At 41.9% G+C, this 22,767-nt stretch overlaps 2 protein-coding genes across 69 annotated transcripts in view; one reads left to right on the top strand and one right to left on the bottom strand.

Moving 5' to 3' along the window:
• Positions 1-22,767, bottom strand: part of LOC118370533 (zinc finger protein 420-like) — a 130,465-nt gene that overhangs the window by 55,052 nt on the left and 52,646 nt on the right. The window contains exon 1 of one of the 19 annotated variants that reach the window (XM_052502099.1): positions 4,301-4,502. The exons of the other annotated variants lie outside the window; for them this stretch is intronic. The gene's annotated coding sequence lies outside the window, so the exon portion shown is untranslated. Of the gene's footprint in view, positions 1-4,300; positions 4,503-22,767 lie in introns of those variants that run through there. 19 annotated transcript variants of the gene reach the window in all.
• On the top strand, positions 6,136-22,199 carry LOC127906015 (oocyte zinc finger protein XlCOF6.1-like). Of its 50 annotated transcripts, none has more exons than XR_008101061.1 (6): positions 6,136-6,301; positions 11,424-11,654; positions 13,314-14,637; positions 14,695-14,752; positions 14,867-14,924; positions 14,982-16,332. XR_008101061.1 is itself a non-coding variant. In XM_052502125.1 (4 exons), exons 1-4 carry the CDS (start codon positions 6,199-6,201, stop codon positions 20,751-20,753), a joined length of 426 nt encoding a protein of 141 aa, XP_052358085.1. In that variant the 5' UTR covers positions 6,138-6,198; the 3' UTR covers positions 20,754-22,199. The 50 variants fall into 50 exon arrangements, 2 of the variants coding, with proteins under 2 accessions (XP_052358084.1, XP_052358085.1); XR_008101045.1 differs by lacking the exons at positions 14,695-14,752; positions 14,867-14,924 and adding exons at positions 14,753-14,866; positions 14,925-14,981 and having other exon boundaries at positions 15,040-16,332; XR_008101036.1 differs by having other exon boundaries at positions 13,314-14,409; positions 14,467-14,523; positions 14,581-14,637; positions 14,695-16,332.

The raw sequence follows: 22,767 nt of genomic DNA on the forward strand, positions 1-22,767 counted from the left end.
GTCTCAGCAATCCAATGTTTGCAAACACAGAAAGGGATATATTGATCAAGTTTATTGGGAGGTGTGGGAGGGTTTTGGGGGAAGGGGGGGTGTGGTAGAAGTTAATAGAGATTTCTTGGTTTATTTTCTTAGTGCTGAATTAGACAGACATGGACCTTAAAGGTTTGTTTGTGGACCTCCATGATACCATAGGAGGTCTGCATCAACGGACTTCAGTGCAGGTAGTGCCTCATCAGAGAGAGAACATTTCAGTTGCTCTACAGTTTTGAACTGAATGTAATGATTATCAGTTCTTTACATGTGTACTAATATTCAGACACATTCAGTTGTTTCTATATTTATCTATAATTCAGGGTTTTCACACAGGGCTTAAAGTAAATAAATATTAGTGCCTGAAAAAGTCCTTGAATTTGACTTGCCACTGTACGAACCCTGTGAGGATTTCTGTCTATGCTCTATAACCCACTACTATATCACGCAGGATTTAATTGTTTGAACAGCAGTGTGTGTGTGTGTGTGTGTGTGTGTGTGTGTGTGTGTGTGTGTGTGTGTGTGTGTGTGTGTGTGTGTGTGTGTGTGTGTGTGTGTGTGTGTGTGTGTGTGTGTGTGTGTGTGTGTGTGTGTGTGTGTGTGTGTCAAGGACCGAGCAACATGCTGAGACTGCTGCATGTTGCAAAACTGTAGATAACAGCCCAGCAGATGCTTTGTCCTTGTGTTTTGTATGTGACAATATTGAGCACATGGTGTGACTTGCTGTATCTTACAAAGTTGTGGTTAATCAGGTATAGGGAGGTGTGATCATCACGAGGAGGTTTAACTGAGATGGAAAAATACTGAACAACACAATAGCAGAGCAACTGTTATAACTAGGGTGTGATACCAGAACAGTAAGAATCTATACATCAACGGAGGGTGGACTCCAAGAAGCACCAAGAGATTAGGACGAGTCTGAGCGCCTGCGATAGGCTGAGCAAGTCTAAAACCACGCTCAGCCTCTACTGTGATAGGCCAACAGACGGGTTGGAACTGTGTCTATCACAGTATAAGAACAACTGTTTACCTACATCCTGTCAGTTCTCTGTTTGCCCTGCGAGGTGGGACAGAGAGCCCATATATACGAAAATTGCATTTACCACTTATTGCTTTAATTTAATTAAAAATATTAACGACAGATTCTGACTTTTATTCTTCCTGATACCGGATTCGAAAAACGCAAATCTAACATGGTGACCCCGACGTGATCCGGTTAAAGGACCCCGCTGGACATTGGTGTGCCAGCTGATTGGCCAATACTGTCGTCGGACGGTGTTTCTCACAAAAAGACCGGTCTACTAAAAAGGTAAGCAGATACCTATTGTAATAACTGAAATTCTGCATATTGGCATTATCCAAATGTATCTTGTGAGAATACCTGTCTGACGTTAGTAACCAAATTATAACAAATTTACATTGATAGAAACAAGTCACTGGCGATACGCAGTGGTAAATGCAATGTTGAATGGCCAGATATTCTATGATATAACGAACAAATGTTATGTACTGGGTGAGATGCCAAGTGTGAATGTTTAAAGGGCGATATGCCCTATTGTTTTTTAAATGACTGAGGGTGGGAATTGATATAACAGTGAATGAAGTGTATTAAGTTTATATGGTGTAAATTGAAGCTTACTGGCGTGAATTAAGATTTGTGAGACTCAGATCGTGTGCATGAAATACGCTTGATATTCAGTCGGGGACTCATATCGGTATGAATGAGGTCGGGGACCTTCAGATGAGACGTCTGAGTTGTATTAATTTGAGCCTGCCAAGCTGAGTGTGGTACATTAGGTATTTCAGTTGGAACTGGTACCGGGGAGAATGTTTAGAAAGTCACGGACTTGCAGATGAGATATTTGCAAAGAGTTATATCATAGAATATTGAGGGGGTGTGCATGACTATTGGAAAAAGTGTTAAACTCTATTAACGTAAAATTCTGTGTGTATATTTATATTATGAGGTTTCAACTATACTAATATTGTAGAATAACAAAATCAACATCTGAACATACGTTAAAGTACGGAAAATGTGCAGCGAGTCTACACCATCCACACCCAAGCCCAGCTCCACGGGGAGATTATATCCCCAACTACCCACAGCCCCTGAGCCCCCATCCTATGAAGGGTCGGAGTTGATGGCCCCAGTACTAGATGTAACCGCAACTGTCAACTATAACAAGAGACCAGAAGGGCATCACGACCAAGCTTGGGTCCCTTTGGCTCAAGACCGAGGGCCGAAAATTGATGCTCTACTAACAGCATCCCGCTCCCTGAGAGATGGGATGAGGGAGCTGAGCAGAATACAGAGAGAGGAAAAAGGGAGGGATTGCACAAGCGAACAACACAGTATGGAGGGCAGCTATGGGAATGGATGCTCGGGAAGCGCAGAGATGGACAGAGAAAGTGTAAACGACAGGGGTCAGGTATGGACAGAAGACAGCCTGACCCAGAGAAAGAGAGAGAACGAAGGAGAGTGTGGGAGGAGCTACAGCTGAGGCGCATGAAGCAAACTCTAGATAGAATGGAAGAGGAACATAGACTGAATGAGGAAGTGAGAAATCAGCAAGGAGGAACAGGTGACAATGGGGGACACTTCATACAACATTATATAACTATTATGATGTGTTACAGAGGTGGAGGAAAGGGCCACTATGCCAGGAACTGTGGACGACCCCGCGCATATCAACAAGGCCTAACAATGGGCAGGGGATATTCTGGGCCCCCACGGGGACGCAGTAACTGGGCACCACGTGGGCGAGGAAATTGGGGTGGATATGGAGGTGGTCACCAGGCCCAGCCTCAACAGCCATACTACCAGCAGCAGCCATCTGGTCCCGGTATGCCTGCTGGGGCAACAACTTCCGAATCCAAGCTTGATCCCAAGTATGGCCTGGCTAGGCCAAGAAACCGGACCTCATCAATGAAGCTGCCCAGAGACCCCAGTTAACGTAAATAAAACCACCAATTACACATTTCTGCCTAGTGAGGAACCAGTAGTTAATTGCATGATTGGGGGTAAATAGCAGAGTATGTTGATTGACACAGGATGCACGTGGTCTTCGGAGAACCACACATTTGTGAAGACAGGGCAGCAAAACAAGTAAAGGTCAGGCAGGATGGACCTGGAATGTCCCGTTGGAAGGAACAGCAGAGACTCTGTTTACGGACGGTTGTTGTTACAGGTCACAGACACCAGGAGAAGGGAACATAGCAGCCTATGCAGTGGTGAAGCAAGGAGGAGGGAACATAGCAGTATGCAGTGGTGAAGCAAGGAGGAGGGAACATAGCATCCTATGCAGTGGTGAAGCAAGGAGGAGGGACAGGAACACACGAGGTGGTAGAAGCAAAGAGATTGGACCCATCTGAGGCCTCAGCCCAGCTGGCTGAACTCCGAGCACTAAGAAGAGCTCTGGAACTGAGCAAAGGGAAAAGAGTGAACATCTACACAGATTCTGCATACGCACATGGCATTGCACATATAGATGGTCCACAATGAATGAGGAGGGGCTACCTGACCAGCTCAAACAACCCATAAAACACAAACAGGAAGTGCAACGACTAATTGAAGCGATACAGCTGCCAAGGAATGTGGCCATCATGAAATGTAAAGGGCACAGTAAAGAGGTCCCCAGTGTGAGATGAGGCAAGGACAGGGCAGACCAAGCAGCTGGAGGTTACACGGCACAACAGATGGTGCAGAGAACTGGAGAAACGCAAGATGAACTAACTATGGACACAGTCAGGCAGCTGCAAGAGGCCCCGGATGTATATGAGCAGACTGTTTGGAACAGGCATGGAGCCAGAAGAGACCATCAAGGGAGTTTATAGCTCTTGGACATAATTATAGTTTGGACCAATTGGAGAAAGTGGAATTGAGGCAGGACAGATTATGGGGAGCGGGGGAACAAACTCTAGTGAGGAAGAAGGCCAGGTTCAGGATTCCGCTTTAAATATTGGCTATGAAAGTTTCGAATTGGCTACTATTGATTGAGATGTCCTTATATAGGTTAATTAAGGTTTTTAGAAATTGCCACCATAGACATGTTACCCGTTACAACCATCAAATATGTTAACCCTGCTTTCCCGCATTACTATTGAGCTAGCAAATAAGTTAGTGTTAACGTTAGCTAGCTAGCATGCAGGTATCCAACCAGTTTATTATGTTAGCCTAGAGAAAATAACAGTTTGCGACATTAACCGAAACTGATCATTAATATAACAACCTTATCAAATTAGAAACGTTTTCAGAAATGTTGATGCTTACAATTATCCTCGTGTCGTTGTGTTACGGTCTTGAGGAACAAATGTCGGGTGAATGACTTGTCTCAAAACTGGGAGAAAGAAGCATGACGTTTATAAATTGTAATACATTCCATTGTGAAATTGTAAACTAATGATTAGAAATTACAGGTCATTTTCAGTCATTCTGTCTATATCAGAACATCTAACAAGATATTAGAGTTTTTAAAATGTATTTAAAATCAATATATTTCATGATATTGTGTATATAAAAAAGATAATCAAACTTATACTATATGCAATATTGTATAGTTGTATTCGTGTATCTCATGCATTTCAATTGGTTTCTTTTGGAGCGCGATTCATCAAAAATTATGCCAGGAATGGGAGTACAAGCTGATCAGAGTGACCCGTAATGGTTTTGTTTTGATTATCATGCGTCTCAGACGAGTAGGAGAGAGCATTGTTTTTCGGAGCAGGGCACCGATAAAATGTGTTATATCTGGAGTTTCGTTGAAAGAGTGAAGAGTGTCTGCCTACTCATGTGATGCTGCAATATGTAAGATACGCGAATAAACCACTGCAGTTATGAAATTGATAAAAGAATGGTCATGTTTCAAGTGTGTCGACTGAATATTTTTGGTATTTATTAGGATGCCCATTAGCCGCTGCAAACGTATCACTCTGCTTCACAAGCGTTCTCTGAAGTCTCGCGTTTTTACGTCTCTTGGTTTAGAAACTGGTAGTGGGGGAACAGGATGTTCCACGCAGGCGCACATCATTCTTCACAATAAAGGATACGTCAGAATTGTGCAGCCGAGACGACAACTTCTGTGTCGCTTTCAAATATTACTGCTGGTATGTAATAGCACGTTATAATATCGAAATAACATGTCATAACATGCTAGGTAACAAATACGTCAAGGTATTATCACGTTTGATAAAGGTTTTATGTGCTATTTTATGTCAAAACGCGTGAGTGAACGTGATCACTTTTTTTTTTTACAAATCACATAGTGACTTTGGGTTAGTCTGAGTGGATGTATATAATTTTGTCAAGGTCATTTCATTAAGGATCAATTTATTTGAGATTTCTGGGTTCGTTTTACATGTCGTTTTTGGTTTTGTGTAAAATTCACGAAATGGTAAAATGGCGGTTCCCCCTCGGTCTGCATCAACGGACTTCGGTGCAGCAGAGAGACCATTTTACGGTTGCACTACTGTTTTGGAGCTGAATGTAATGACTATCAGTTTTCTACATGTGTACTAATATTCACACATATTCAGTTGTATCTGTCTATCTATAAATGTTACTATGGTGTGAACGGAAATACTATTGGTTTTTGAAATGAAAAATACAGTGAAGACAATGTTATTCAGGAAAATAGTACATAGTGCTGCCTTCAACATACTGCAACCTTGTACTAAATGGTTTTTGAGGCATTTATGTGAATTCAGGAAATCTACTATAGATTAAGTTAATTTAAGTTGTGTAGCCTAATTTCAAGTGTATACATTGTCTAATGTGAATTAATTAATGTTTTGTCAATGCTGAGCTACCAGATCTATTGAAATGAGATCAGTGCTTGACTTGGACCGGGGCTGAGTACCAGCACCTCAAATTTCTACTGTTTGAGCTCATGTTCCTCTTATAGAATATTAGCTCAACAGTATTGTGTAGCTCCTGCACCTAAAATGAACCATATTTTTAGAGAATAAAGTAAGTCTTGACAGTTCTGGCACTAACTTTTGTGTCCGTTTCTCTTTATTACTACTGGCTGACTCAGATTAAGTCTGAGGCCGGTAACATCAACAGTGAGGACAAACCCAGCCTGCCTCTCTCCTTCCACACTGAGTCCAAACCTATAGTCACTGGGTCCAGATTGTGAAAGTGGAGCCCAGTTTGCACTGCAGGATCCAGAGATGGCATCAGTGAAGCTGGAAGACTGCAGTCAAACACTGGAGCTGAATGTCAACATTAAAGATGAAGAAGAGGAGGAGGAGATTGGAATATCTGTTTCTCATGGTAAGAGCAGGTTCTGTCTAACTAAGTTGGTGTTTTTCATTCCAACTTCCCACTGTGCAGGAAAAGTTGCTGTAGAACTGTTTAATTTAATTTCACCTTTATTTAACCAGGTAGTCCAGGTGAGAACAAGTTCTCATTTACAACTGCGACCTGGCCAAGATAAAGCAAAGCAGTGCGACACAAACACAGAGTTACACATGGGATAAACAAACGTACAGTCAATAACACAATAGAAACATATATATGCAGTGTGTGAAAATGTAGTAAGATTAGGGAGGTAAGGAAATAAATAGGCTGTAGTGGTGAAATATTTACAATTTAGTATTGACACTGGAGGGATGGATGTGCAAGTAGAGATACTGGGGTGCAAAAGAACAAAAAATAAATAACAATATGGGGATGAGGTAGTTTGGTGGGCTATTTACAGATGGGCTGTGTACAGGTGCAGTGATCGGTAAGCTGCTCTGACTGCTGATGCTTAAAGTTAGTGAGGGAGATATGACTCCAGCTTCAGTGATTTTTGCAATTTGTTCCAGTCATTGGCAGCAGAGAACTGGAAGAACATGTGGCCAAATGAGGACTTGGCTTTGGAGATGACCAGTGAAATATACCTGCTGGATCGCTTGCTACGGGTGGGTGTTGCTATGGAGACCAGTGAGCTGAGATAAGGCAGGGCTTTACCTAGCAAAGATGTATTGATGACCTGGAGCCAGTGGGTTTTGTGACCAATATGAAGCAAGGGCCCAGCCAACAAACAGGCCACAGTGGTGGGTAGTATATGCGGCTTTGGTGACAAAACAGACGAGACTGTGATAGACGACATCCAATTTGCTGAGTAGAGTGTTGGAGGCTATTTTGTAAATGACATCGCCAAAGTCAAGGATCGGTAGGATAAATCAAATCAAATTTTATTTGTCACATACATGCGAGTGTAGCGAAATGCTTGTGCTTCTAGTTCCGACAATGCAGTGATAACCAACAAGTAATCTAACTAACAATTCCAAAACTACTGTCTTATACACAGTGTAAGGGGATAAAGAATATGTACATAAGGATATATGAATGAGTGATGGTACAGAGCAGCATACAGTAGATGGTATCGAGTACAGTATATACATATGAGATGAGTATGTAGACAAAGTAAACAAAGTGGCATAGTTAAAGTGGCTAGTGATACATGTATTACATAAGGATGCAGTCGATGATGTAGAGTACAGTATATACGTATGCATATGAGATGAATAATGTAGGGTAAGTAACATTATATAAGGTAGCATTGTTTAAAGTGGCTAGTGATATATTTACATCATTTCCCATCATAGTCCGTTTTACGAGGGTATGTTCGGCAGCACGAGTGAAGGAGGCTTTGTTGCGAAACAGGAAGCCGATTCTAAATTTAATTTTGGTTTGGAGATGCTTAATGTGAGTCTGGAAGGAGAGTTTACAGTCTAACCAGACGTGCTTCTACACCTGCATTGCTTGCTGTTTGGGGTTTTAGGCTGGGTTTCTGTACAGCACTTTGAGATATCAGCTGATGTACGAAGGGCTATATAAATAAATTTGATTTGATTTGACCTAGGTATTTGTAGGTATAGAGTGGTGATTCTAGTCGGGCGGGCGGGTGCGGTCAGCGATCGGTTGAAGAGCATGCATTTAGTTTTACTAGCATTTAAGAGCAGTTGGAGGCCTTGGAAGGAGTGTTGTATGGCATTGAAGCTTGTCTGGAGGTTTGTTAACACAGTGTCCAAAGTATACAGAATGGTGTTGTCTGCGTAGAGGTGGATTAGAGAATCACCAGCAGCAAGAGCTACATCATTGATATATACAGAGAAAAGAGTCGGCCTGAGAATTGAACCCTGTGGCACCCTCAGAGACTGCCAGAGGTCCAGACAACAGGCCCTCCAATTTGACATTGAAAGCCTTGGCCAGATCGATGAAGATGGCTGCACAGTACTGTCTGTTATCGATGGTGGTTATGATATCGTTCAGGACTTTGAGCGTGGCTGAGGTGCACCCATGACCAACTCGGAAACCAGATTGCATAGCAGAGAAGGTAACTTGGCTTTCGAAGACTTTAGAAAGGCAGGGCAGGATTTCATGATGAACTGTTTCAATTTGAAAGGTACATGTTATTTCATGCTACTGAGACTTGCTGGTTTGACACCAGTATTGTCAGCATGTTGTATTAACTGGTCTATCTGGAGTGATTAGAGAGGAGACTAAAGAAGTGAAGTAGACAAACTGCCAGTGTTTTAAAGTTCTATAAAATGAGTCTGTGTAGTTTCTAACCCTTGTGATAGTGAGTAGAGGATGATATAGATCATCATTTTCATGACTTATGAGATACTTTTATAATAGTTTTATTCCCCTTTTGTATTGCAGAGCCAACTGATATGAATAGATACAGTACCAGACTACTGATATGAATAGATACAGTACCAGACTACTGATATGAATACATACACTACCAGCCTACTGATATGAATACATACACTACCAGCCTACTGATATGAATACATACAGTACCAGCCTACTGATATGAATACATACAGTACCAGCACCAGCCTACTGATATGTATGCATACAGTGCATTCGGAAAGTATTCAGACCCCTTGACTTTTTCCACATTTTGTTACGTTACAGCCTTATTCTAAAATGGATTAAATTAAAAACGTTCCTCATCAATCTACCCACAATACCCCATAATGACAAAGCAAACGCATGGTTTTAGAAATGTTTAAACATTTATGAAAAAACGTAAAACAAATGCCTTATTTACATAAGTATTCAGACCCTTTGCTATGAGACTCGACATTGAGCATCTTGTTTCCATTGATCATCCTTGAGATATTTCTTCAACTTGATTGTTGTCAACCTGTGGTGAATTCAATTGATTGGACATGATTTGGAAATGCAGACACCTGTCTATATAAGGTTCCACATTTGACAGTGCGTTTCAGAGCAAAAAACCAAGCCATGAGGTCGAAGGAATTGTCCGTAGATCTGCACGAAAGGAAAAATTCACAAGCTGGTTAAATGGCGGCACCCGCTCGGTCTGCGTCAACAGACTTCAGTGCAGACAGTGTGGATGCAGCAGGGAGACAATTTTACGGTTGCACTACTGCTTTGAAACCAAATGTAATGATTGTGTTTTCTACATGTGTAATAATATTGACACATTCCGTTTGTGTTCATCTATGGTGTGAACAGGAAATACAATTGTTTTTTGAAGTAAAACAGTGAATAAAGGTTATTAACGAAAATATCACAGTGTTGCCTAAAACAAACCTTGTACTAAATGGTTTTTGAGTCATTTACCCATTTATCTACTACAGGTTAAGTTTTAGCTCAAAAGTATTGTGGAGCTCCTGCACCTCCTGCACCTACAGAGAACAAGTATTTGATACACTGCCGATTTGCAGGTTTTCCTACTTACAAAGCATGTAGAGGTCTGTAATTTTTATCATAGGTACACTTCAACTGTGAGAGACGGAATCTAAAACAAAAATCCAGAAAATCACATTGTATGATTTTTATTTTGCATTTTATTGCATGACATAAGTATTTGATCACCTACCAACCAGTAAGAATTCCGGCTCTCACAGACCTGTTCGTTTTTCTTTAAGAAGCCCTCTTGTTCTCCACCTGTATTAACTGCACCTGTTTGAACTCATTACCTGTATAAAAGACACCTGTCCACATACTCAATCAAACAGACTCCAACCTCTCCACAATGGCCAAGACCAGAGAGCTGTGTAAGGACATCAGGGATCAAATTGTAGACCTGCACAGGGCTGGGATGGGCTACATGACAATAGGCAAGCAGCTTGGTGAGAAGGCAACAACTGTTGGCGCAATTATTCGAAAATGGAAGAAGTTCAAGATGACGGTCAATCTCCCTCGGTCTGGGGCTCCATGCAAGATCTCACCTCGTGGGGCATCAATGATCATGAGGAAGGTGAGGGATCAGCCCTGAACTACACGGCAGGACCTGGTCAATGACCTGAAGAGAGCTGGGACCACAGTCTCAAAGAAAACCATTAGTAACACACTACGCCGTCATGGATTAAAATCCTGCTCAAGCTAGCGCATCTCCAGGCCCATCTGAAGTTTGCCAATGACCATCTGGATGATCCAGAGGAGGAATGGGAGAAGGTCATGTGGTCTGATGAAACAAAAATAGAGCTCTTTGGTCTAAACTCCACTTGCCGTGTTTGGAGGAAGAAGAAGGATGAGTACAACCCCAAGAACACCATCCCAACCGTGAAGCATGGAGGTGGAAACAACATTCTTTGAGGATACTTTTCTGCAAAGGGGACAGGACGACTGCACCGTATTGAGGGGAGGATGGATGGGGCCATTTATCGCGAGATTAAGGCCAAAAACCTCCTTCCCTCAGTAAGAGCATTGAAGATGGGTCGTGGCTTGGTCTTCCAGCATGACAACGACCCGAAACACACAGCCAGGGCAACTAAGGAGTGGCTCCGTAAGAAGCATCTCAAGGTCCTGGAGTGGCCTAGCCAGTCTCCAGACCTGAACCCAATAGACATTCTTTGGGGGAGCTGAAAGTCCGTATTGCCCAGTGACAGTCCCGAAACCTGAAGGATCTGGAGAAGGTCTGTATGGAGGAGTGGGCCAAAATCCCTGCAAACCTGGTCAAGAACTACAGGAAACGTATGATCTCTGTAATTGCAAACAAATGTTTCTGTACCACATATTAAGTTCCGCTTTCCTGATGTAGCAAATACTTATGTCATGCAATAAAATGCAAATTAATTACTTAAAAATCATACAATGTGATTTTCTGGATTTTTGTTTTAGATTCTGTCTCTCACAGTTGAAGTGTACCTATGATTTAAAAAAAATTACAGACCTCTACATGCTTTGTAAGTAGGAAACACTGCCGATTTTGCAGGTTATCAAATACTTGTTCTCCCCACTGTAAATATAAACAGTACCGGCACCCAAAATGAGCATTGGCAACTATTTCAGTCCAAATGAATTGAATTAGATAATTGAACAAGGAAAAAATATAATATATTTAATAGAGAATAAAGAAAGTGTCAGTTCTGTCAAAAAATAACTTTTTTGTCTGCTTCTCTTATACTACTTGCTGACTCAGGTATGAGGCCAGTAACATCAACACTGAGGACAAACCCAGCCTGCCTCTCTCCTTCCAAACTGAGTCCAAACCTACAGTCACTGGGTCCTGATTGTGACAGTGGAGCCCAGTTTGCACTGCAGGATCCAGAGATGGCATCAGTGAAGCTGGAAGACTGCAGTCAAACACTGGAGCTGAATGTCAACATTAAAGATGAAGAAGAGGAGGAGATTGGGACATCTGTTAATCATGGTAAAAGCATGTTCTATCTAATATTTTTGTTCGTTACAACTTCCCACTGTGTATGAAAAGTTTCTGTAGAACTGTTTCATGATGAACTGTTTCAATGAGAAGGTAGATGTTATTTAATGGTACTCAGACTTGCATGGTTTGACACCAGTATTGTCAGCATTTGTTTTATTCACTGGGCTATCTGGAGTGATCAGAGTGTAGACTAAAGAAGTGAAGTAGACAAACTGCCAGTGTTTTAAAGTCCTATGAAATGAGTCTGTGTAGTTACTAACCCTTGTGATAGTGAGTGGAGGATGATATGAAATGAGTCTGTGTAGTTACTAACCCTTGTGATAGTGAGTGGAGGATGATATGAAATGAGTCTGTGTAGTTACTAACCCTTGTGATAGTGAGTGGAGGATGATATGAAATGAGTCTGTGTAGTTACTAACCCTTGTGATAGTGAGTGGAGGATGATATGAAATTAGTCTGTGTAGTTACTAACCCTTGTGATAGTGAGTGGAGGATGATATGAAATGAGTCTGTGTAGTTACTAACCCTTGTGATAGTGAGTGGAGGATGACACTCCCCTTTTTAGCTTTCATCTCTTACCCACTTTTAGAATAGTTTTATTCCCCTGTATTGTACAGCCTACTGATATGAATACATACAGTACCAGCCTACTGATATGAATACATACAGAACCAGCCTACTGATATGAATACATACAGTACCAGCCTACTGATATGAATACATACAGAACCAGCCTACTGATATGAATACATACAGTACCAGCCTACTGATATGAATACATACAGAACCAGCCTACTGATATGAATACATACACTACCAGCCTACTGATATGAATACATACAGAACCAGCCTACTGATATGAATTGTACCAGCCTACTGATATGAATACATACAGTACCAGCCTAGTGATATGAATACATACAGTACCAGCCTACTGATATGAATACATACAGTACCAGCCTACTGATATGAATACATATGTCACCAGCCTACTGATATGAATACATATATCACCAGTCTACTGATATGAATACATACAGTACCAGCCTACTGATATGAATACATACAGAACCAGCCTACTGATATGAATACATACAGTACCAGCCTACTGATATGAATACATACAGTACCAGCCTACTGATATGAATACATACAGTACCAGCCTACTGATATGAATACATACAGTACCAGCCTACTGATATGAATACATACAGTACCAGCCTACTGATATGAATACATACATTACCAGCCTACTGATATGAATACATACAGAACCAGCCTACTGATATGAATACATACAGTACCAGCCTACTGATATGAATACATATGTCACCAGCCTACTGATATGAATACATATGTTACCAGTCTACTGATATGAATACATATGTCACCCGGTATGGCCAGAAGAGGACTGACCACCTGTTTGAGCCTGGTTCCTCTCTGTTTCCTCCTTGGTTCCTTCTTGCTGTGGAGTTTTTCGTGGCCACTTTGCTGCTACATTTGCATTGCTTGCTCTTTGTGCTTTTAGGCTGTGTTTCTGTAGAACACTTTGTGACAACTGCTGATGTAAAAAGGGCTTCATAAAATACATTTGATTGACATGTATATCACACCAACTGACTGGTTCTTCTGATGTTGTTCACACAGGAGACCATGTTGAGACATTCTCTACATCCAGAGAGCAACAGCAGGAAGATCACAGAGCTAAGAGGTCTCATCCCTGCCCACATTGTGAGGAAATATTCCCATTTCTATCAAAGCTGAAAGTACACCTAAAAATACACACAGGAGAGAATCTGTATTCCTATACTGACAGTGGGAAGAATTTCACAACATCCAAGGCTCTGACAGTTCATCAGAGAGTGCATACAGGAGAGAAGCTGTTCTCCTGCTCTGACTGTGTAAAATGCTTCACAACATCAGCTAGACTAAAAGTTCACCAGAGAACACACACAGGAGAGAAGCCTTATTCCTGCTCTGACTGTGCGGCGAGTTTCTCTCTACTGTGCAACTTAAAACGACATGAACGTATACACACAGGAGAGAAGCCTTACTCCTGCTCTGATTGTGGAAACAGTTATTCTCTACTGGGCCACTTAAAAAGACATGAACATATACACACAGGAGAGAAGCCTTACTCCTGCTCTGACTGTGGGGCGAGTTTCTCTCGACTGGGCCACTTAAAAACACATAAACTTATACATACAGGAGTGAAGCCTTTCTCCTGCTCTGACTGTGTAAAATGCTTCATAACATCAACTGAGCTAAAAGTTCATAAGAGAACACACACAGGAGAGAAGCCTTACTCTTGCTCTGATTGTGTAAAATGCTTCACCACATCAGCTGTTCTAAAAGTTCACCGGAGAACACACACAGGAGAGAAGCCTTACTCCTGCTCTGACTGTGGAAAATGCTTCATAACATCAGCTGTTCTAAAAGTTCACCGGAGAACACACACTGGAGAAAGGCCTTACTTCTGCTCTGACTGTGGCGCGAGTTTCTCTCAATCGGGCAGCCTACAAAAACATGAACGTATACACACAGGTGAGAAGCCTGTTAAAAACACCAACTATATGGCACAAAGGGATTAATGGTATTCTTCTTTAGTTTCTTAAAGGGAGCAGAGTTGTTTTTATTTTATTTAACCTTTATTTTCCGACACCTTTCTGGAGTTGGAACTTGCCGAGTCAGGAGCGTCTGTCTGCGTGCAAGACCTGCTAGGCCAGCGCTGGTTACACTGAAGGTTAGGAGCGTCTGTCTGCGTGCAAGGCCTGCTACGCCAGCGCTGGTCACACTGAAGGTTAGGAGGGTCTGTCTGCGTGCAAGGCCTGCTACGCCAGCGCTGGTTACACTGAAGGTTAGGAGCATCTGTCTGCGTGCAAGGCCTGCTACGCCAGCGCTGGTCACACTGAAGGTTAGGAGCGTCTGTCTGCGTGCAAGGCCTGCTACGCCAGCGCTGGTCACACTGAAGGTTAGGAGCATCTGTCTGCGTGCAAGGCCTGCTACGCCAGCGCTGGTCACACTGAAGGTTAGGAGCGTCTGTCTGCGTGCAAGGCCTGCTATGCCAGCGCTGGTGCACACTGAAGGTTAGGAGCGTCTGTCTGCGTGCAAGGCCTGCTACGCCAGCGCTGGTCACACTGAAGGTTAGGAGCGTCTGTCTGCGTGCAAGGCCTGCTACGCCAGCGCTGGTCACACTGAAGGTTAGGAGCGTCTGTCTGCGTGCAAGGCCTGCTACGCCAGCGCTGGTGACCACTGAAGGTTAGGAGCGTCTGTCTGCGTGCAAGGCCTGCTACGCCAGCGCTGGTCACACTGAAGGTTAGGAGGGTCTGTCTGCGTGCAAGGCCTGCTACGCCAGCGCTGGTGACCACTGAAGGTTAGGAGCGGAGAAGCGGTCATCGGATTGGAAAACCTGATGCACCTTGGGCCGTGGGAACATCTACGTTCTGCACAACAGTCTACTGGTTGTTGCACACCTGTGCTGAAATACCTCTAAAATCTGGCATTATGTAGCTGTTACTGTGCCTGCTCTTTACTCAATGCCATTCTGGATTAAATAGTCTGGATGATCAATGGGTCAGTGAATTATCTTCGCCTTATGCCCTACAATTTGTAAACACTCAGACGAGACCATCATGTCAATACCACCAGGAACTTGGTCTCTCTCTGCATTTGTACCACTCAAACGCAACTGGACCTACACTTGATGGCATACTTCCAAGATCTCAAATTATTGATTTACTTTTTTTTCCTGTGTCAAAAGACTGTTCGTTTTATTGACAATGGTGCTGGCTCTGCCAAGTCCTCACGCATTGGTCAACTGAGATATATTGTTATGGTTTTATTGTTGATCTCTGGTAATGTGCGACCAAACCCTGGGTCGGGACATACCATGCAATCTCTACCGACTCCCTATGATTTTAAAAACAGAAGGTTTTGTCCTCTTGCATGTTAATGCTATTTCCAAAAATAGACATGATTAGAATACGGGCCAAAACAACAAATGCAGAAATAATGGTTTTATCAGAAACTTGGCTAAAGAAATCTGTGTCAAATAACTGGATTTCTATTGATGGGTTCATGGTTTCTAGAGCTGATCGGATGAGTAAAGGAGGAGGGGTTGCAATTTATGTTAAATCTGAGTTTAACACCTCTGATATTCTCTCGATTACCAAGCCAAACATTTTGAATTGCTTGCGGTTAAAGTGAAAGTATGTAAGGACTCCCACATCACTGTAGTCGGCTTTGGGAGACACACTAAACTCTTTCTGATGTCCTGCTCAAGTTAAAGGATTCTGAATTCATTATTTTGGGAGATTCTTACATCTGTATCAGACTGTTTTTAAAGAACTGTGTGACTCTCTGGATCTCACTCTATTAATTAATGTTCCCGACCAGACCGAATCCCAGAGCACCTAACAAATCAACTCTATTGGACATTATTCTAACGAATACCCCTCACAAATACACATCGACTGGGATATTCTGTAATGATGTCAGTGATCACTGTGCAATTGCTTGTGTTAGAAATACAAAAATGACCAAAGCCAAACCCCGTTATATTTAGAAAATACATTTTAGACAATTTGATGAGCAAGTGTTCTTACATGATCTGTACCATAATATGTAATAATAATATTGACAGAGTAAGTCTGATTCCCGATGTTGACACTGCCTGGGACTATTTTTATATGAAATTTGTGTCCATTTGTGATAAGCCCCTGTGAAGAAATGTAGAATCAGTGGAAGGGACACTCCCTGGTTTTCAGATAACTTGGCACAATTAATTAGAAAGAGAAATATATCTTGGGCTCAAACTAGACATACAAAAGCTTCTGTTGACTGGGCCTCCTTCAGAGCGCTAAGAAACATATGCACAGGGTTGATCAGGAAGTCCAAATCAGATGACTATTTAAATGTAGTCACAGAGAACCTAAACACCCCTACCAAGTTCTGGAAGCGAATCAAATCAGTGTCAGGTTCTAATGTATCCTCTGACCTTCCTGACCATTTAATGATGGATTCTAATGATGTGAAAGATGAAGCCCATATTGTAGGGGTTTTAACAAGCACTTCATATCTGCTGGTTCAGTTTGTTGATAATGGTGGGGTCCAGGCCTCTAATGTCAGCTCTGTTACAGTCAACTATGATATAGGCCCTCATGTGAACCATTTTAACTTTGAGCCTGTTTCTTATACTGATGTCTATAAAGCACTAAAGGACATAGACACTAAAAAGTCTGCAGGTCCAGACAACCTGGACTCCGACCTCTTTAAAGATAGCAGCCGGTATTATTACTGAACCTGTGGCTCACATTTTCAATTGGAGTCTCTTGACCAATTCCATATCCAGCATTTGAAAATCAGCTTATGTCCTCCCACTGCTAAAGGGTGGAGATCCCTCAGATGCTACTAACTATGGTCCTATCTCTAAACTCCCTATCCTGGCCAAAGTCTATGAATCCCTAGTGAACTCAGTTAAAAAGCTCCTTCATTGAAAATAACATACTGAGCAGGGTTCAGTCTGTCTTTTCTGTTTGTGGATTCATCAAAGGCCTTTGATTCAGTTGACCATGAATTGTTGCTAGCTAGACTCAGAAACATTGGTCTCTGTGAAGGGGCAGTAAATTGGTTTAGGAATTATCTTTCTGACAGAACACAATGTGTATATACTGACAATCACAAGTCTCGCTTTCTTGAAATGAATATAGGTGTCCCAGGGTTCCATTTTAGCTCCAATGTTCTCAATTTTTATTAATGATTTGGGAAATGGGATGCAACCATCTATTTGCAGATGATACAGTCATATATTCACGTGCTCCTTCTATGGTTCAGGCTGTTGAAGAGCTCCAGTCACTGCAGGCCTCCCTTTTATGGTCTCAAACTGGTCTTGAATGTACAAAAAACTAAATTCATGACCTTTCCCAGAGCTAGAACTCTGCCAGAGAAGGTTAGCATTGTCACATCTGGTGGCTTAACCATTGAAAACGTGTCATCCTACAAATAACTAGGTATTTGGTTGGATGACAAGTTGTCCTTCAAAGTTCATGTGGATAATCTTGTGACAAAGCTGCTTAAATTTTCTCTCTGTTGTTGGTTATGGTGACTTGTTGTATATGCATGCAGCCTCCTCTGTCTTACAGAGACTGGACTCTGTTTATCATGCAGCCTCCTCTGTCTTACAGAGACTGGACTCTGTTTATCATGCAGCCTCCTCTGTCTTACAGAGACTGGACTCTGTTTATCATGCAGCCTCCTCTGTCTTACAGAGACTGGACTCTGTTTATCATGCAGCCTCCTCTGTCTTACAGAGACTGGACTCTGTTTTCATGCATGCAGAGAGCTGTTTATCATCCTCTGTCTTACAGAGACAGTTTATCATGACTGGACTCTGTTTATCATGCAGCCTCCTCTGTCTTACAGAGACTGGACTCTGTTTATCATGCAGCCTCCTCTGTCTTACAGAGACTGGACTCTGTTTATCATGCATCCTTGTCTTACAAATGCCAAGTCACTCACCCACCATTACACCTTGTACCAAATGGTAGATTGGACCTCCCTTTATATGCACAGAAAGATACATTTGTATGTGTTCATCTACAAAGCCCTTTTGGGTAAACTCCCTCTTTACCTCTGTAGTCTGGTCTCCTTCACCACCAGCAGTGACCATACCCAGGCTGCTAGGTGGTTGCTACTCAAAGTCCCCAGGACATTCACAGTATTAGGCAAGACTGCCTTCTCTTCTTGGTCACCAGAGGCATGGAATAGTCTACAATCCATGCTTCAACTAGATATGTTAGTGCCACTGAATACATTTAAAATATTGATGGTTTTATGGGGTGCTGGATCATGTTGTATGTTTTTAATGATGTAATGTATTGATTGTTGCTGCCTTCTTGACCAGGTCTCCCTTGAAAAAGAGACTCTGGGTCTCAATAGGCTTTTCCTGGTTAAATAAAACAATTGGAGAGGGAAGGGTTCTTTAGATCTGTTAGGAATAAGAGGGTATCATCAGCATACAGGTCCACTCGATGTTCGAAATCTGATGTTTTAATTCCTCTAATTGACGTTTGGGCCCTTACTGCAATGGCAAAGGATTCTATAGCTAAAAGAAAGAGTCCTGGACTGTCTGGGCATCCTTGTCTCATCCCCCTAAAAATCTGAAAAATTGTGAAAAAAGTTGTTAGTTGCAACTTCTGCAGTGGGGTCTGTGTATCATATCTTAATCCATTTACCGAAGTAGTTCCCAAATCTCTTAAGCACTTAAAATAAGACCACTCAACTCTATGGAATGCCTTCTCTGCATCAAGTGAGAGTATGGCAGTATCAGTGCACATGTGACGGGTCCCCTATGTTTAGTACTCTCCTCACATTGTGAAAACCTTGATGGTTTTTCACGAAGCCATTTTGGTCTTTGTGTATTAGATATGGGAGAACTCTGTCCAATCTCCTGGCTAAGGCTTTAGCACTAATTCTTGAGTCAGATTTAAGAAGAGAAATCGGTCTAACTTTCACATTTTGTTGGTGATTATCCAGCTTCAGAATGAGAGTAAAACACTCCTTAGAGAGGAGGGGAAGCAACCTTGTTGAAAGGATTCAGCATACAGTCATTTGGAAAATTATTCAGACCCCATGACTTTTTCCACATTTTGTTATGTTACAGCCTTATTATAAAATTGTTTTTCCCCTCATCAATCTACACACCCCATAATGACAAAGCAAATGACTCCATAATGACAAAGCAAACACAGGTTTTTAGAAATTTTAACAAAATTATAAAACTTTTTTTCTCAATGTTATAACACATTTACATATTCAGACCCTTTACTCAGTACTTTGTTGATCACCTTTTGGCAGTGGTTACAGACTCGAGTCTTCTTGTGTATGACGCTACAAGCTTGGCACACCTGTATTTTGGGAGTTTCTCCCATTCTTCTCTGCAGATCCTCTCAAGCTCTGTCAGGTTAGACGGGGAGTGTTGCCGCACAGCTATTTTCTGGTCTCTCCAGAGATGTTCAAGTCTGGGCTCTGGCTGAGCCTCTCAAGGACATTGAGACTTGTCCCGAAGCCACTTCTGCGTTGTTTTGGCTGTGTATTTCGGGTTGTTGTCCTGTTGGAAGGTGAACCTTCGCCACAGTCAAGAGTTCCTGAGCACCCTGGAGCAGGTTTTCATCAAGGATCTCTCTGTATTTTGCTCCTTTCATCTTTCCACTCGATCCTGATTAGTCCCCCAGTCACCTCCCTGACCAAGGCCCTTCTCCCCCGATCTCAGTTTGGCTGGGCGGCCAGCTCTAGAAAGATTATTGGTGGTTCGAAACTTCTTCCATTTTAAGAATGATTGAGGCCTTTCGATCATATCCTTGGACTAAAATGATTGACACTCACATGAAGCCTAACATCATGTGCAAAGGGCCTCTGGGTAACGTAGCACATTATTCAATGGAATCGCTGTTTCTCCACAGGCTGTTCATTTCTGATCTTTGATACTTTCTTGGTTTATTAAGGTATCATGGTATATATACTACGATAACGCTATATATGTATGGTCCATTTTGTTACTTAGTATTGTTAGGTTCTAATTCTCAGAGTAAAAACTCAACGGACTCTATGAAAGCTCAAACCAAGTTTATTCTTCTCAGAGGATCAATACAGCTGCATTAGACAAAGACATTGTTCACACATTCACACAATCACTGATATTTAACCCTTTCTCCTAGGCTGAGTCTCCTCCTACACATCTGAACAAATATTGTATCTTAACTGCCAGGCAGGAAACTAAGTGATACAGCCACAAACGTGTCTTTTTCCCTTAAGATCAGATGTTTCATTGATTAGAACATTTTCTCTCACTGCCAGCCACTGGGCTTCATCTCACTACCATATTTGTTGGTGAGTGGAAACACTAAGCAGATGCTTAACATTCCTACATCCAGTGAAATATCTCTCATTGTTCTATCTGTGGGTGCACGGTGGTAGTGGGAGAACAGTAAGTTCCAGGCAGGCACGCACCATTCTTCAGAATAAAGAAAGAGCCAGAACTGTGATGTCAATAACCTTTGTCGGTTTCTGTTCATTACTACAGGTATGTAATAGCCGGTTTAAACTTCCTAATATCAAAACAACATGTTATACTGTGACAAGAGATGAAAATAATCTGCCCACTCCATCAAGCAATGGGTACAACAACACAGGGCATTCACGGGACCTCATGGGACCACGGACCGCACCTGCAGAAACTGGACAACAGGGAGAAGCAGAGGAGATACCTATCATAGACTTCTCCCAGCTGACGCTTGACATACCACCTACGCCACCTCCAGTGGTAGAAACAACCAGCTGGTATGATTGAGTGGAATCAGCCAACAGTAACACGGAAGCAGCAATGTGAGAGTCAGTAGTGCATGACCTTAAAGGGTAATAATAGGAAGCTTCCGTTTAACACACAGGCCTAAGATTACGTAGGTCTACAGCCCCAGTGGGAACTTCCCCTTTAAAAAGATATATAAAGAGAACAGAGATCATAAGACAGCATGATCCTCACTAACATATGAAACAGACTTCATATGGAGAATCATCATAGGTAAATTTACTATTGCACTATACGCTTTTTGATAGAGTAAAACAATATTTTGGGAACCGGATAATTGTGCTTAAGTACTTATTGGGTCATACTCTGAAGAAGCTGGTTGAATCTTGTGAACCCGACTGAGTCCGAAAAACAGAGGTCTAAACCACCTCTTGATCACATAGACAAAGCGGGCGTTCGCATTTTTGACACCAGAAACCAGAGGTGACTAGCAATTCAAGGAAAAACAGCCAAGTACCAGTTACCATATATTGCGTCTATGCACAGAGTTGGAAGTGAATAGTATTAGGATATACACTTTTTGTTGGACTATAACAATATTTTGGGAACCGGATAATTGTGCTTAAGTACTTATTGGGTCATACTCTGAAGAAGCTGGTTGAATCTTGTGAACCCGACTGAGTCTCCGAAAAACAGAGGTCTAAAACACCTCTTGATCACATAGACAAAGCGGGCGTTCGCATTTTTGACACCAGAAACCAGAGGTGACTAGAAATTCAAGGAAAAACAGCCAAGTACCAGTTACAATATATTGAGTCCATACACAGAGTTGGAAGTGTATAGAGATACTGGAATTCGGAATCTAGCGTCATAGCTGCGAGAATACCGATTACGGGAAAGTGACCAAGGGGCTGAGCATTTAAGGTAATTGAACTATTTTTGCTATTTAGTCAATATTGTTAGAAGTGTTAACGCATTTCAAGTTTTGCAATATTATCTGGCATAGCTTAAAGCATTAAGGATTGATTGAGCATTATTGTTGTATTGAGAAACTGTAGAACCATTGAATTGTAATGATGTGTATAAGACAAAAAACAGAGTGACTTAATAAAAGCTTGAAACTTTGACAACTAGGCCAGATTAACGATCTGGAGAGCAAACGCCTTTGACACTCACTGAACAGAAAGTGACCCTGGTTATAGGTTATAAAGTGATTGCACTAAAGAATATTTCATTGTGTGGACAATAATATATTTTTAAGGAAGTCAAAACATATACCAATACTAGTTTCCGAGTGACTACTAGCTGACGAGCATAATAACTACTAGGAGTTGTTATTAGGTATTGATATATACATAGGTAAAGATAACTTGAGGGTAAGGAAATATAGGAGGAACCCTTAACGCTTAATAAATATTTAAATAGGAGTATATCTATCCAAGGCCTCATACTAGACCAGACAATAAGGGAGTGACAACATGAACGAAGGAACAAACCCAACTCACGCGAAGGGCCATTACGAATAAATAGAAGGGTTGGTAGGGCCGCACGGCAAGGCCCTTGTTACACCGAAGTAACTAAAGTCCCAAAGTACTCTGCCCAGCCAGAGGACGGGGTTTAGGCTTTTGCTGCAGGCATTGGGTAAAAGTCAGCACCGTGACACTTGGCGCCCAACGTGGGGCACCGATAGTAATAATACTCTGAAAACTAAAATATGTTAAGGCCCTATATACCCAGAGAAAGAAAACCATGGCAACTACCATAGATACTACGGCAGCTCATGAGGAGCAAAGTAGG

Source organism: Oncorhynchus keta, unplaced genomic scaffold (assembly GCF_023373465.1).
Source record: "Oncorhynchus keta strain PuntledgeMale-10-30-2019 unplaced genomic scaffold, Oket_V2 Un_contig_1510_pilon_pilon, whole genome shotgun sequence".
Classification (NCBI taxonomy): domain Eukaryota; kingdom Metazoa; phylum Chordata; class Actinopteri; order Salmoniformes; family Salmonidae; genus Oncorhynchus; species Oncorhynchus keta.

What these genes read in the sequence shown, in the direction of transcription:
- LOC127906015 (XM_052502124.1), top strand. Translation starts at nt 6,199, where the DNA reads ATGGCATCAGTGAAGCTGGAAGACTGCAGTCAAACACTGGAGCTGAAT. An exon ending in TGGAATATCTGTTTCTCATG is followed by an intron (nt 6,302 to 11,423) that starts GTAAGAGCAGGT and finishes TTGCTGACTCAG; the next exon opens with GTATGAGGCCAGTAACATCA. An exon ending in TGGGACATCTGTTAATCATG is followed by an intron (nt 11,655 to 13,313) that starts GTAAAAGCATGT and finishes TTGTTCACACAG; the next exon opens with GAGACCATGTTGAGACATTC.